The following is a 12,978-nucleotide window of genomic DNA, read 5'->3' as shown; positions in this document are numbered from 1 at the left end:
TATCTGCCTGGCTCTGCCTCCCGAGTGCTGGGATTAAAGGCATGTGCCCAGTTAGTTTTTACCAGTTTTTAAGTTAGCATGTCTCCCCTTATGTTTGTCATCTTCTTAAATCTGGTAGTATTTAGGAACTGCCCTATGTATTCTCAGCAGTGGTGGTCATATACAGACAGTGTGAGCAGGTGGTTGATTTCTACACTGTCACCATGTCCTGGAATACCCTGCACAGTGGATGGGGGCTTGTCTTCTTCCCTACGGAAACAACTTCATGCTGCTGTGTTCACCTGGCCCTCAGATCACTAATTCTTTCCTCTCTGCAGGCATGCCCAGTCACTTGCTGCTCTCCAGGCCTACTCCCATTGGTTGGCACAGTATTGTGGTGAAGCCCATCGACAGAACACACAGCAGTTTGTGACACTCATCTCTACCACCATGGATGCGATCACACCTCTCATCAGCACCAAGGTCTTGAGACAGAGAATGCTGTACCTGTTTGTCCTCACCATAGCCCTGTTTACCTGACACCAAAACAATGTCCAGACTATGGGCACTAACAGCTGTATTTCATGTTCCTTAAAGATTGGTTTATTACATTTATTCATTTGTGTGTGCACAGGTGTGCACACATGCCACAGCATGCCTGTGGAGATCAGAGAACACTTGATAGACATTGGTTCTCAAAGCCGGGCGGTGGTGGCGCACGCCTGTAATCCCAGCACTTGGGAGGCAGAGGCAGGCGGATCTCTGTGAGTTGGAGGCCAGCCTGGTCTACAGAGCTAGTCCAGGACAGGCTCAAAGCTACAGAGAGAAACCCTGTCTCGAAAAACCAAACAAGACAAACAAGCAAACAAAAAATTTGTTCTCTTTTCCACTCTGCTGGGTCCTGGTTTGTGGTGGCAAGGGCCTTTCCCTGAGCCACCTTGCCAGCCCTTCTGTCCCTTTGCAGTTGTAGTCCACACATGTTCAGATGTGACCCGGGTTTTGCTTATGGTGAAAGTACCTGCTCCGTTTTATTAACTACAGTTTTGTTGTTTGATTTCATTCCTCGAAACAACATTGTTCTCGGGATGAACATGGTCGGGACTGGTAGCAATCCTTCTAGACATGCTTCTGTGTTTTACAGAGTGTTTGTAGATAGCTAGAGGTACTGCTGTTTATTCCTAGCACAGAGCTACTTGAGTTTTCATACTGCCCAGTGCTGTTTTATCACTTATGTTATGGGTTTTAACGTTCTCATTGACAGAAGGATGCTCCCTTCATGTCTGCTCTTCTAGAAATGCTAGAGGGCCTGTAGTGGGGTTCCGGAAGAGAGCTTGTTAAGTAAAGGCTATAGCTATATAAAATGGACAGAGTCTAGTAAGGCCTTGCACAAGAAGACTGTTAACTTGCATGAGGTGCATTCAGCGTTCAGGTGTTCTTACTGTCTTTGCACATCCAGGCATCCTGTTCTAATGGAGCTCTGCTGACTTCCATAAACCTGCTGTGTGTAATGATAAATGTCTAAAAGTTTTGATACCCATAAGGAGTATGTTCCATAATTGACCTAGCTCTTGCTCCACTTTTAGGTTGATTCCTTTGCAGGTAAAATTGGGCTGGGAATTTAGCTCAATTAGTAGAGTGCTTGCCTTGTGTGAATGAAGCCCTGGGTTCAGGCCCTAGCACTGCATGAGAACTGTGGTGGTGGAACATGCCCTGAATCCTAGCATTCAGGAATAGAAGTAGGATCAGAAGTTCAAGGTCATCTTGGCTGTATAGCAAGGCCAAAGCCATTCTGGGCTACATAAGACCCTGTCTTTAATAAATACTTCTGAAATACATAGATTCAAGGATATGTGTATCCTGTTATGTAATTTCCTTAGAATAAGTAGAGATTATGGTGTTAAAGGTTAGAAATATTTTGTGATTCTAGGAAATTACCGTGATACCTCCTTCCTAAATTGTTCTGCAGGCCTTGACTCTTAGGTGTGGTGTTTCACCATCTTACTCATTCTTGACCCTTACTAGGAAGCTTTCTTAGGTGCAGGCATGGCTCATTGGTAGAGTATGTTTACACAGTCAAGGCTGAGGCCAGTTGCTAACCACTCCTTTCCAATAACTTTTCTTTTATGGATTTGAAGCTGCCAGTGATTTGAACCAAGTTTTTAGGCATGATGAGGTAAAAGAAATAGGAGAGACTAGGAGATTGATAAGATAAAATGCAGGAAGAAAGGGCTGAGTGAGACCTTGGCTTCTGGGGGAGCCAGAGCAGGGAATTGAAGAATACTGTGTGAAGGGAAGACTTGGACAGCATGCTGGTAAGGACACTGTGGTTCAGGGGATGTGTGTGCCTTGAGGAGTGACTGGGAAGAAGGAACGAGGAGTGTTGGTGACTGAAGGCAGGAGCTGTAGATGTGGGACAGAAGACGCTAGTCTTGGTGGGAGCCATCAGAGGATACGTGGCAGAGTCCCTCAGTGAGTGGTACAGTTTGGTAGTCATTAGCTGCAGCTGCCTCAGGAAAGTTTCTCCAATGCCAGTCTCAACAGAAGATGCAGTAAGCCAACATGTCCCATGTCTGTTCCAGGTCCAAGACAAGTTGCTGCTGTCTGCATGCCACCTACTGGTCTCACTAGCCACCACTGTGCGGCCTGTTTTTCTTATCAGCATCCCTGCAGTGCAGAAGGTGTTCAACAGCATCATTGATGCCTCTGCCCAGCGCCTAGCAGATAAGGTAGGACATACTCCCTGAGGCGGTCCCGGAGCTCTGTGGCTGAGCCTGGGGAAGCTGAGGCAGAAGAGGCTAGTTCTGCTTTTACATTCAGGTTGAAAGCCACCTCAGCTACATGGACTGCTTCCATGGGTAGCACTGATACAACTCACTGGCTTCCCCACCTGAACGCTGAATGCACCTCATCTTCCCCCAGCCAGAACCTGATTGAGATGGGAAAGCTCCTCCCCATCCATGCAGAGACCTCATTTGCCTCCAGTGAGAGTCCCCGTGTTCTTGTTGGTTCAGGCCGGTCTGGTTGGCATTCTCACACACAACCCAGGAGGCTCAGACTAGTTGGTGAGGTGGGTGAATTTATAGGCAGGTTCTTCAGAGACCTGAATGTGAGCACGTGATGGCAAGAGAGCGTCCTTGTGAGCCTGTCCTTAGTGGTTTCTTCTGGGTCAGAAGGCAATATCAAAGGCCACACTAGACTTTGTGTCCAGTGAGATTTCTCTCTCTGTGAGGCTTCGGATGCCAGATTGAGCAAGGTGAATACTATGCTTATTGAGGTCGACCCTGTATATTGAGACCCAGACTTGGGGATAATTTTGTGTTTCTTTTTCCTGCCTGAGTGCCTTAGAGAATGGCCAGGCTATAAGAAAGATACCTAGAACCAGACTGAGGCAGAGTCAATCTTGACTACCAGCTTTTGCTTGCCCTCTGATGGATGCCTTTGGGTTCCTTCCAGGCGCAGGTTTTGGTTTGCCGTGCACTCTCTAATACCTTGCTCCTTCCATGGCCAAATCTTCCTGAGAGTGAGCAGCAGTGGCCCCTGCGCTCCATCAACCATGCCAGCCTCATCTCTGCACTCTCTCGGGACTACCACAGCCTGAAGCCCAGTGCTGCTGCCCCCCAGAGAAAAGTGCCACTGGATGACAGTAAGTAGCTCCTCAGGTGACTTTGCTTATAGTGCCAACACTACTCTGTAGGAAAACTATTTCCTCCTGTTCGTTACTGTTGGACATCTGAAGAAGACATCTGTGGACAAAACTGCCAGTGGTGCTGTCCATCCACAAGCCCGAGGCTGACTATGAACCCATTTCAGATACCTGTGTGTCTGAACAGAGCAGTTCCCCTCTTCTCAGGAGAGTGTACTTCTGTTTAGAGGCTTTAAACTTTTCCAAATAGAAACATTTCAGAGGGTTTGGAAGAACATGTATCTTCACAAGTAATACTGAGGTGTGCGATTACATCAATGAGAAAAAAAAAATGAAACAATTCTAGTTCATGTAAAAAGGATCAAATTTCTGGGTTGGGGAATTTAGCTCAGTGGTAGAGCACTTGCCTAGCAAGCACAAGGCCCTGGGTTCGATCCTCAGTCTCCCCCCCCCCCCAAATTTTCCTTTGAAAATAACAAATATCAAAATATTTTAAAGATAAAATACCTTTACGGTAATAATAACTACGGGCTGGGCATTTAATCCCAGCACTTGGGAGGCAGAGGCAGGCAGATCTCTGTGAGTTCAAGGCCAGCCTGGGATAGAGAGTAAATTCCAGGAAAGGTGCAAAGCTATACAGAGAAACACTATTAGATTGTGTTGCTTATAGAATAATGTCAGCAGGGATGCTTTGTGAAATATTGCAGATGGTACTAAAGAGCGTTCTTTTTGTTAGTTTGCTTGAGATAGGTCTTATTGTTTACCCCAGGCTGACTTGCAGGTCTGATAGTCCATGCTGAGCCAGAACTTGGGATCTTCTGGCTCTGCCTCCCGAGCACCGTTAATACAGATGTGCTTCACCATTTTTCTTTCTTTTTTTGAGACGGCTTTTCTAGATTTCACCACAGACTAGGTTAGCTGACCAGTGAGCACCAGATACCGGCCTGGCTCGAGACCTCTTCACTGGGACATGTGTGTGCCTCTGTGCTCAGCTTTTAACTGTGGGTTCTGGGGATAGAACTCAGGGTCTCATGCTTATGTAGCAATGGTACACACACCCAGCTAAGTGCTCTCTTTAAAAAGAATTTTGTTTTTTCTTTAAACCATTTTGTGTATGTGATGAGTGCATGCATTTGTGAGTGTGGTGTGTGTGCTCAAGTGCACACTTGTAGAGACAGAGGGCATTGAGTGTGCTCTATTACTATGTCTTATTCCTTTAAGTCAAGGTCTTACATGTTTTTCAGACAGTCTAGAGGCCAGTAAGCTCCAGTGGTCCCGTCTCCGTCCCCTTCAGGGGTTACAGCTGCATGTGCAACTATGCCCAGCAAGTATCTAGCTGTGGGGATCCAAGCTCTCTTACTCACTGGGCCGTCTTTCCAGCCCACAAAAGATTGTTTTTATAACTTGAATATTAGCATACTCTGTATTAAAAATTGAAATAGAATAACTTAAAGAAGGGAAAAGGAACTCCTACGTCTCAGCTGTGTCCGTGTCACGGAAAACAGTTGTTTTAGCTTTATGCTTGTATCCATATTTTTACTGTGTAGAATTCTTAAGTGACACACATAGATGGAGTGGCTGGTGTCTTGGGAATGTGCCGTACGTATATGAGGCTCTTGACTTAGTTTTAGATCTGCTATCAAACCTGGCTTTTCCAATGTCAGTTTCTAAGTCTGGTGCTTGTTTTATCCTAAAGTATTACTCAAAAAGAAAGTAGTTTTTAAATTCTCATGTTAGCTTCATGATGGAGAGGATATCTGTTAACCTGATTTTATCTGATATAGTGGCTTGCACAAAGGAAGAAGTTAAGCCTTGCTCCTGCTGAATGTTGAGCACATATCATGCTCAGGACTGGAAGGACTGAAGGCCACAGACTGGTGAATTTCACTCCAGTGTGAGCTCTCAATAGGAGGGCAGGTGGAGGGTTGGTACACGTTCCTGGCCAGAACAAGCTGTATGGCCAGGACTTAACCTCAGAGCAGATAAGGGGTGTGAGGCTGTTAGCTGGCATGGCTTCTGGCATAAGTACTGGCCTTGAAACCTGGTATATGTGGTTTCTTTAGCTTCCTCTTCTCTGGAACCTTCAAGCATATTCCATTGCCTTCATTCTAAAGTGAGATTAATGTTTGGAAAAGGGTTCCCTTTCCTTGCTCAACTTGATATTTTGAAAACTTGAAATTTTCAGAGTAGTTGAAATAAGAATTGTGCTCTGTGAGTTTGCAGTCAGCCCGTTCTGCATAGTGAGTTGCAGGTCAACCAGGGCTCCAGAGAGACCCTATATAAAGAACCAAACCCCAACAAGAACCAACAGTAAGAACTGTGTGTCATATTGGATACTCTGGGTTTAGTTTCAGATACCGGGGAAGGAAAGAGAAGAGCAGCTGCGTACTCTCCTCGCTTCACAGTTGCTCGCTTTGGCACATGGTGTTTTCTTCCTCCAGTGTACTTTTAATAAAGACCCAGATATGTATATATATGTTGACATTGTCTTAGAACCAAAGCACTGTTTCCACTGGCCAGCAGTGGGACAAAACAAGTAACATTTGAGCCACATTAACACATTTTCCCAGTGTTACCAAAATGTCTGGTTTTTCTGAAAGCTCAGGTCATGCACTGTATTTGGCCGTTGTTTCTCAGTTCAGAAATGCACCTGCCTTTGTCTCTCATGACCTTGGCATTTCTTAAGAGTCAAGACTTGGTTTTTGGGTAGACTTTTCTTTAATTTTGTTGTACCTGATTATCCCCACCAAATTAGGTAGAGTGGTGTGTGCTTCTTACCCCATCACTTCTCTTTGTCATGTGATTTCCAGGCAGTGTCTGGGGAGCTGCGTTCACCAAGGCCCCTGAGAAGGTGGTACAGTTAGAAGCCTGAATGGCTGCAGCTGGGGCTCTGCACCACCTTTTCTCATTGTCGCTTGCTTTTTGAAAATAAAGTATTGAATGGTTTGGGGTTGTCGTATTTTTTTATTACTATTATATTATTTGAAGTAGAGACTCTGTATGACTCAGACTGTCCTGGGACTCTTGATATTCCTGCCTCTGCCTCCAATGTGCTGAGTATATAGACATGTCCCACCTGCCTGGCTTTTATGGTTTGTAATGTACTGTTTGTGGGAAGGCCATAGCCATACACTTACAGGGCTTTCAGGCTCTTCTATGTTTTGGTAAATAAACGTTGATCCTTTTTAAAATTTCCTTGACAGGCCAGTTTCTTGTCTCTTGACTCCCCACTACCCTGTCCTTCATTTCTGGTACCTTGTCTGTCTTAGGGTTCTGTTGCTGTGAAGAGACACAATGACCATAGCAACTCTTAGAAAAGAAACACTGAATTGTGGTGGTTCACTTACAGTTCAGAGGTTCAGTCCATCATGGCGGGGAACATGGTGGCATGCAGGCAGGCATGGTGCTGGAGAAATAGCTGAGAATTCTACATCTTGCAGGCAACAGGAAGTTGACTGACTGTCACACAGAGTGAAGCTTAAGAAAAAGAGCTCAAAGCCGGTCCCTACAGTGATACACTTCTAACAGAAGGTGTGGCCCAGATTAAAGGTGTGTCATCCAGCCTCCTCCAACAAAACCACATTTCCTCCAACAAGGTCACACATAATGAGCTTATGGGGGCCAAATATACATCTACACTACCACACTGTCTTTCATCTGTGGTACCCCCTTCTTCGTAGGATCCTAGCCCTATCAAAGTCCCTGAGTTTGCAGTAGTTTGTGGTGACTTCTTATCAGTAGTATGAGTGTCTTTTGATTGTTTTCTTACATCACTATCTCCAGTCTTCAGTGATCATTGTGATGATCAGTTGTGAGCCATTGGCTCCCATCCTCAGTCCCACGAGGGGTTATTTCTGGTCATGTTTCAGATGAGGAAAGCAGAGCTCAGCAGCTAATTAAACCAGAGGAACAGAACCAACTTGACACACTTCCTGAGCATGTCTTCTCTCTCCCATACCCTCCTCTGACTGAGGCTTTAACACCACCCTTCCCATCCCATCCCAGGAGCCAGTGGGCTTTGTGAGGCTCAATCTGGACCAATCTATGGAGTTCATCAAGGTTGAGCCTACTAGGCTTTGGGGAAGTCAAACAGTCTCCTTCATACGCGAGAATGACGACAGCTTTCTCTTCTTAGACTTTGTATAAAACCTTGCCTCAGACCCTCACAACAGCCCAACAAAGATGGGTCTTTTGAGCCTGACTAGAATCCTACCCAGGGTATAAGCTGCCTACCGACCTTCTCTCTGCTGCAGTCAGGCAGGCTCTCCCTTTGAATGTTGGCTGGTCACTGCCACCAGTTTCCCTGTGCTGTGTAGAATCACAATGTGAACTCATATGTCAGTATATTGTTAGAGTTAAATATTTTGCCAGTAATATACAATAATCATAAATAGTATCAGACTACAGACCAGTTGTCTCACCAATCATGTCATCAGTGTTTATTTGGCCAATAATTTTTTGTGGAGGTGGTGGGCATGGGTCTCTTGGAGCTTAGGCTGGCTTCAAACTTCTACCCCTGCCTACTGAATGCTGGAATTATAGGTAAGTGCCAGCATACCTAGTTTTTATGTGAAGCTGAGTGTTGAACTCAGGGCCTTGTGCATGTTAGGTAAGAACTTTATCAATTGAGCTATACCCCCAGCCTGTCACCTATTTGATTTGTTGCTAGTGGGTAAAGCTGGAAAAGGCATAAGCCCAAGTGTTCAGACAGGCAGACAACTGGAGTCTTGGAGGTAAAAAAGGAAGAGGAGAGACGTGGTGCTTATGGGGTCATATAATGAAATAGGGGTAATCTCTACTGGCTAGCAAGACTTCCTTCTGTGTGAGTGTCTTCCTGGTGTTCCCTCTGCAAGGTTCTTCCCTCCCTTGTGTATGTTCTTTCTAATTGTATTGTGTCTCAGACAACACATAACTGCAGCTTCATCTTGACTTGCAGCCAAAGTGATTATTCACCAGACACTTAGTGTCTTGGAAGACATTGTGGAGAATATCTCTGGGGAATCCACCAAGTCCCGACAGATCTGTTACCAGTCACTGCAGGAATCTGTTCAGGTCTCCCTGGCCCTCTTTCCAGCTTTTATCCATCAGTCAGGTAAGAATTGGCTGCGAGGCCTGCCTCATGGATGGATGGTGTTCACAAGGGCCAGAATACCTACTTAGAGCTATATAAGAACATGCCAAGTCAGAGCAAGCCAGCCTGGACTTTGGTCAGTGAAGGGAAGCATACAGAACAAAGGCAAAAGTGTGCTGTCATTGGAGAGTCTGGAAAGGTGAGCAGAGCTGATGTGGTTTTCTTAAGCCATTGTCAGTGTTACTACTATCACTGACCAGTACTGCTCGGTCACTCTGAAGGTTCCTGTCTGGCTCTGCTGAGATCATTTACAGTGGACTTGTCAGTGTTAGACAGCATGGGCTTTGTAGCTTAGATACACTGACAGCATCTCGTAAGCACATTATGTGTGCTAAGAACCAAAATGTCCCATGCAAAACGAGATCTGCATATGATAAGATCTGGATATGGAACCACACTAACCAGAATCAATAAATTCATTTAGTAGCCCAGGGCAGTGTGACCTGAATGCTACATCATTATCTACTTTTAGCCACTTAACCTTGACCTACTACAGGGATGATTGGTCTTAGAGAGAAATGCCAAGGCATTCAGGTGTTGACCCAGTTGGATAATTTCTTGGATGTGAGCACAAAGTGGTTCATTTTCAGTGAGAATGCTGACCATGCTGGACGCAGGACAATACGCTGGGCTTCAAGATGAGACAACTCCATTTCCTGCTGTGAGCAATCAAGCAGCCATTTCTAGGAGCTGAGCCGTGTTCTCAGCAGGCTCTCAATCATTTTCCACTTCCCATCATTGGCTCTGATGGCATTGGGGAAATTTCTTCAGTGGGATGCGTTGGAGAGAGAGGACAGTGCAGATTGTAAGGAAAGCTGATGAGGCCATGGGTGCATTAGTCCCTGTGTGCATGGTGTTGACCGTTGGCTTTGTCCTTCGTTCAGATGTGACTGATGAGATGCTGAGCTTCTTCCTCACCTTGTTTCGAGGCCTTAGAGTCCAGATGGGTGTGCCTTTCACAGAGCAGATCATACAGACTTTCCTCAACATGTTTACCAGGTAACCATACACCTGCTGCTCAGCCCTTTCAGAGCCCTGGAACAAGCCAGGCTGCAAAATGCATTGCTTGTCCTCTGGTTCCAGAAGAATCAGTTGTTGAGTTCTTCTGTGGTTTTCTCTTACCTGCAGAGAACAGTTGGCCGAGAGCATCCTCCATGAAGGCAGCACTGGCTGCAGGGTGGTGGAAAAGTTCCTGAAGATCCTACAAGTGGTGGTACAGGAGCCTGGCCAGGTGTTCAAGCCCCTCCTCCCCAGCATCATTGCGCTGTGCATGGAGCAGGTGTACCCCATCATTGCTGAGGTAGGTGGGGCCAGGGAAGTCTCTGTGGTGCCTCCTTACTGGGAAGGAGGGAAGGCACCTTGTGTTTAGATCTCATTTGTGAGTTCTTTCGGTACTCTTGTAAGTAATTTTTGGGGTCCCTCCTCCCTCCAAGAAAAGGACACATTGTGTATGCACATACATAAAAAAATAAATGAATACTTAATAAAAAAAGAATAAATGCCTCTGGATACTTGGGACTTTTAAATGCTCGTAACTCATAGCTAGAGAGATGGCTTAGCAGTTAGTGCATACTGCTCTTCCAGAGGACCTTTCTTTCTTTCCCCTCTCCTGTAAATAGTCTTTTGGGTCCCTCTCCCCAAGTAAGAATGCTTTCAGCATAGTAGTCTTGCTAAAAGCAAGTTCTTGGTGACAATTCAGTTAGAACTTTTCGTGATCTGGGAAAGTGACAGACACTAACTACATAGCAAGACCCAAAGAAAGTACAGATACAGCTTGAATGTTACAGCAGTGGTTAGGGAAATAGGAGCGGATCTTGTAGCTGTCCCCACAACCAAAGTCTAGGGCACTGGGTCCTGAGACACACATGGCTATATAGCTGACAGTGAATTCTACAGCAGTGTTGGGAATAATGTGGCTTATGTGCTCACTGGTAACTTGGACATTTGGGTTTGAGTTAGGAAATCATGCTTCAATGAGTGACCCCCTGCTCTCAGAATCCTGATGCTGCGCTGGCTACAGGAAAAGGAGCTGTACCCAGGCAGCAATTAGTGGCACTCTGTGGCCTCCACGGGGAGGCCTTTAGACTTCTCGGGTTCCTAAGTGCTCTGCAGACTTGCCTCTCTTGGGTAGCAGAACTGCTTTTAGGGCGACTTGCTTTTGTTAATTTCTCAGGTTGCTTAAAGCTAGCATGCTAGTCATGCTAACCGTTTCCATCCTGGGAGAGAGATCAACACAACCTGGAAGATAAAAACAATCCAACTGGCTAGTTCCTGAATAGAAAAATCCACATTTTCATTGTCTTTTCCCTTGTGTCCCTCTTGCTAGTGTTTAAAGCTGAGTGATTCATTAGAAAGAGCCTGCTGGCACTCATCTGAATGTTGTCTCAAGTGTCTCTTGAAGCACTCCTGGGTGAACTGCCCCCTCCAAGGACTCAGAGCCTTCAGTGTGGGAAGTGGCAGAAGTGTGGGTAGACCGTTGAATACTAGCTACTATCTGGTGCCTCTTAGACTTCTGTGGTGGCCTACACTGGTCAAGAGGCCCCCAAGCTGCATGAAAGAAAGTGTAGTGCCATGTGCTGTCTCTCCAGCGCCCGTCACCTGACGTGAAGGCTGAGCTGTTTGAGCTCCTCTTTCGAGCGCTCCATCACAACTGGCGGTACTTCTTCAAGTCTACTGTCCTGGCTAGCGTGCAGAGGGGCATTGCTGAGGAGCAGATGGAGAACGAACCCCAGTTCAGCGCCATCATGCAGGTAAGGTGGAGGGCTTGCCTGTGAAGCTGCAATGTGTCCTGAGAGCAAGTGGGCCTTGTTCTGGGTGCTGCCTGCATCCTTGGCCCATGTCCCTTGGGTTCTTCTCAGGTATGTGGCCCACTTCTTCCCACCTGGCCCTGCAGCAAGTGTGAGGCTGACACTGAGCTCTGCCCCTGTTAGTTTCTTGGGGCTTCAATCTCTTCATCTGTAAAGTGGGGTCAGTACTGCTAGTTTTACAGACTTATTATGTGATAAACAAGACAATGTACCCCAAGGACACGACACCAGTGGTTGTGTGCTTCACATCCATTCCCTTCATTGAAGAGCAGTGTTAAGGAGCAATCTGTTGGGTGTGGTGACATGTGTAGTCCCAGCCCTTGGAACACTTGAAGGCTGAGGCAGGGTGACAAGCTTTGCCTGGTTCTTGCTTACAGGATACTTGGGGAGCTAGGAGTCTCTGGAGAGCCCAGCAGTCTGCATTTGGAAAGGGCACTCTGGCTCCCACCATGCTGCCCTGTTCAGGGCTTCGGCTTAGTGTATTCTAGTGTTTGCTCCCCTAAGCTTTGTCTGTGTATGTAGACTTCTTTGACTGAGGACTGGTCTCTCACTTGGGCTTATAAAAGTTACTTTGAAAGAGTTTCATAGTTTGGCAGTTTCTTAAAATGTTATACGTGGCCGAGCACTTCCTGTAGGCTGCCAGCCTCCCTTGTCCTGTGATCCCTTTGTGCTGGAGTGGGGCATTTTGTGTTGGGGGTGTGTTTCAGTTTGCTCCTGACCTAGTATTAGCTTTCCCTCCTAGACATTCCGAGACAGTTTACAGATGTGCTGGTGCTCGGCCCCAACATGTGCAGTGATTGAGAGAGAACCTCTGAGGACTTGAGGCCTGTGAGGTGTGGGCACTAAGGAGCACAAGATTCCCTGTAGAGGATTGCCTGGGCAGGCAGGCAGGCAGGCAGGCAGGCAGGCTGGCTGTACTGTCTGCTCAGATTGCTCAAGGATTTGACTAGTGTGGGTGTCTTGCTTCAAAGATGTGCTCTTGAAGAGATTCTAGAGCAGTGGTTCTCAATCTTCCTAACACTGTGACTCTCTAATACAGTTCCTCATATTGTGGTGACCCCGACCATAAAGTTATTTTCATTGCTACTTCATAACTGTAATTTTGCTACTGTTATGAATTGTAATGTAGATATCTAATATGCAATCCTCTGGGGGGTCACGACCCCCACACAGGTTGAGAACCACTGTTCTAGTGTTTTCTTTTAGAAGGTGTAAATGAGCCAAAATAAGAAGTGAGGCCCATGAGAAGACACAGGTGCCAAGACATGAGAGTTACATTGCAGAGGTCTGCCCTACTGGGCAGAATTGAGACTGGGACCTCACCCTAGCCATCCAGTGAGGAGCTGCATAGTGTTGGTTCTGACATAAGATAGAGGCCCTGGAGGATTGGGTTTTAGGGAATGTAAATGCTGCTTATT

The 12,978-nt window shown here is 46.3% G+C and overlaps 1 protein-coding gene across 3 annotated transcripts in view; it reads left to right on the top strand.

Annotated features, from left to right (window-relative positions):
* Window positions 1-12,978, top strand: part of Xpo6 (exportin 6) — a 112,521-nt gene that overhangs the window by 95,833 nt on the left and 3,710 nt on the right. For all 3 annotated transcript variants that reach the window (XM_036191741.1, XM_036191744.1, XM_036191756.1), the window contains 7 exons: window positions 318-462; window positions 2,559-2,705; window positions 3,433-3,622; window positions 8,559-8,714; window positions 9,638-9,752; window positions 9,882-10,053; window positions 11,342-11,503. In XM_036191741.1, coding sequence (XP_036047634.1) covers window positions 318-462; window positions 2,559-2,705; window positions 3,433-3,622; window positions 8,559-8,714; window positions 9,638-9,752; window positions 9,882-10,053; window positions 11,342-11,503 — 1,087 coding nt within the window. The remainder of the gene's footprint in view (window positions 1-317; window positions 463-2,558; window positions 2,706-3,432; window positions 3,623-8,558; window positions 8,715-9,637; window positions 9,753-9,881; window positions 10,054-11,341; window positions 11,504-12,978) is intronic.

This window comes from Onychomys torridus, chromosome 1 (assembly GCF_903995425.1).
Source record: "Onychomys torridus chromosome 1, mOncTor1.1, whole genome shotgun sequence".
Lineage (NCBI taxonomy): Eukaryota > Metazoa > Chordata > Mammalia > Rodentia > Cricetidae > Onychomys > Onychomys torridus.
This window is presented reverse-complemented; position numbering and strand designations above follow the sequence as displayed.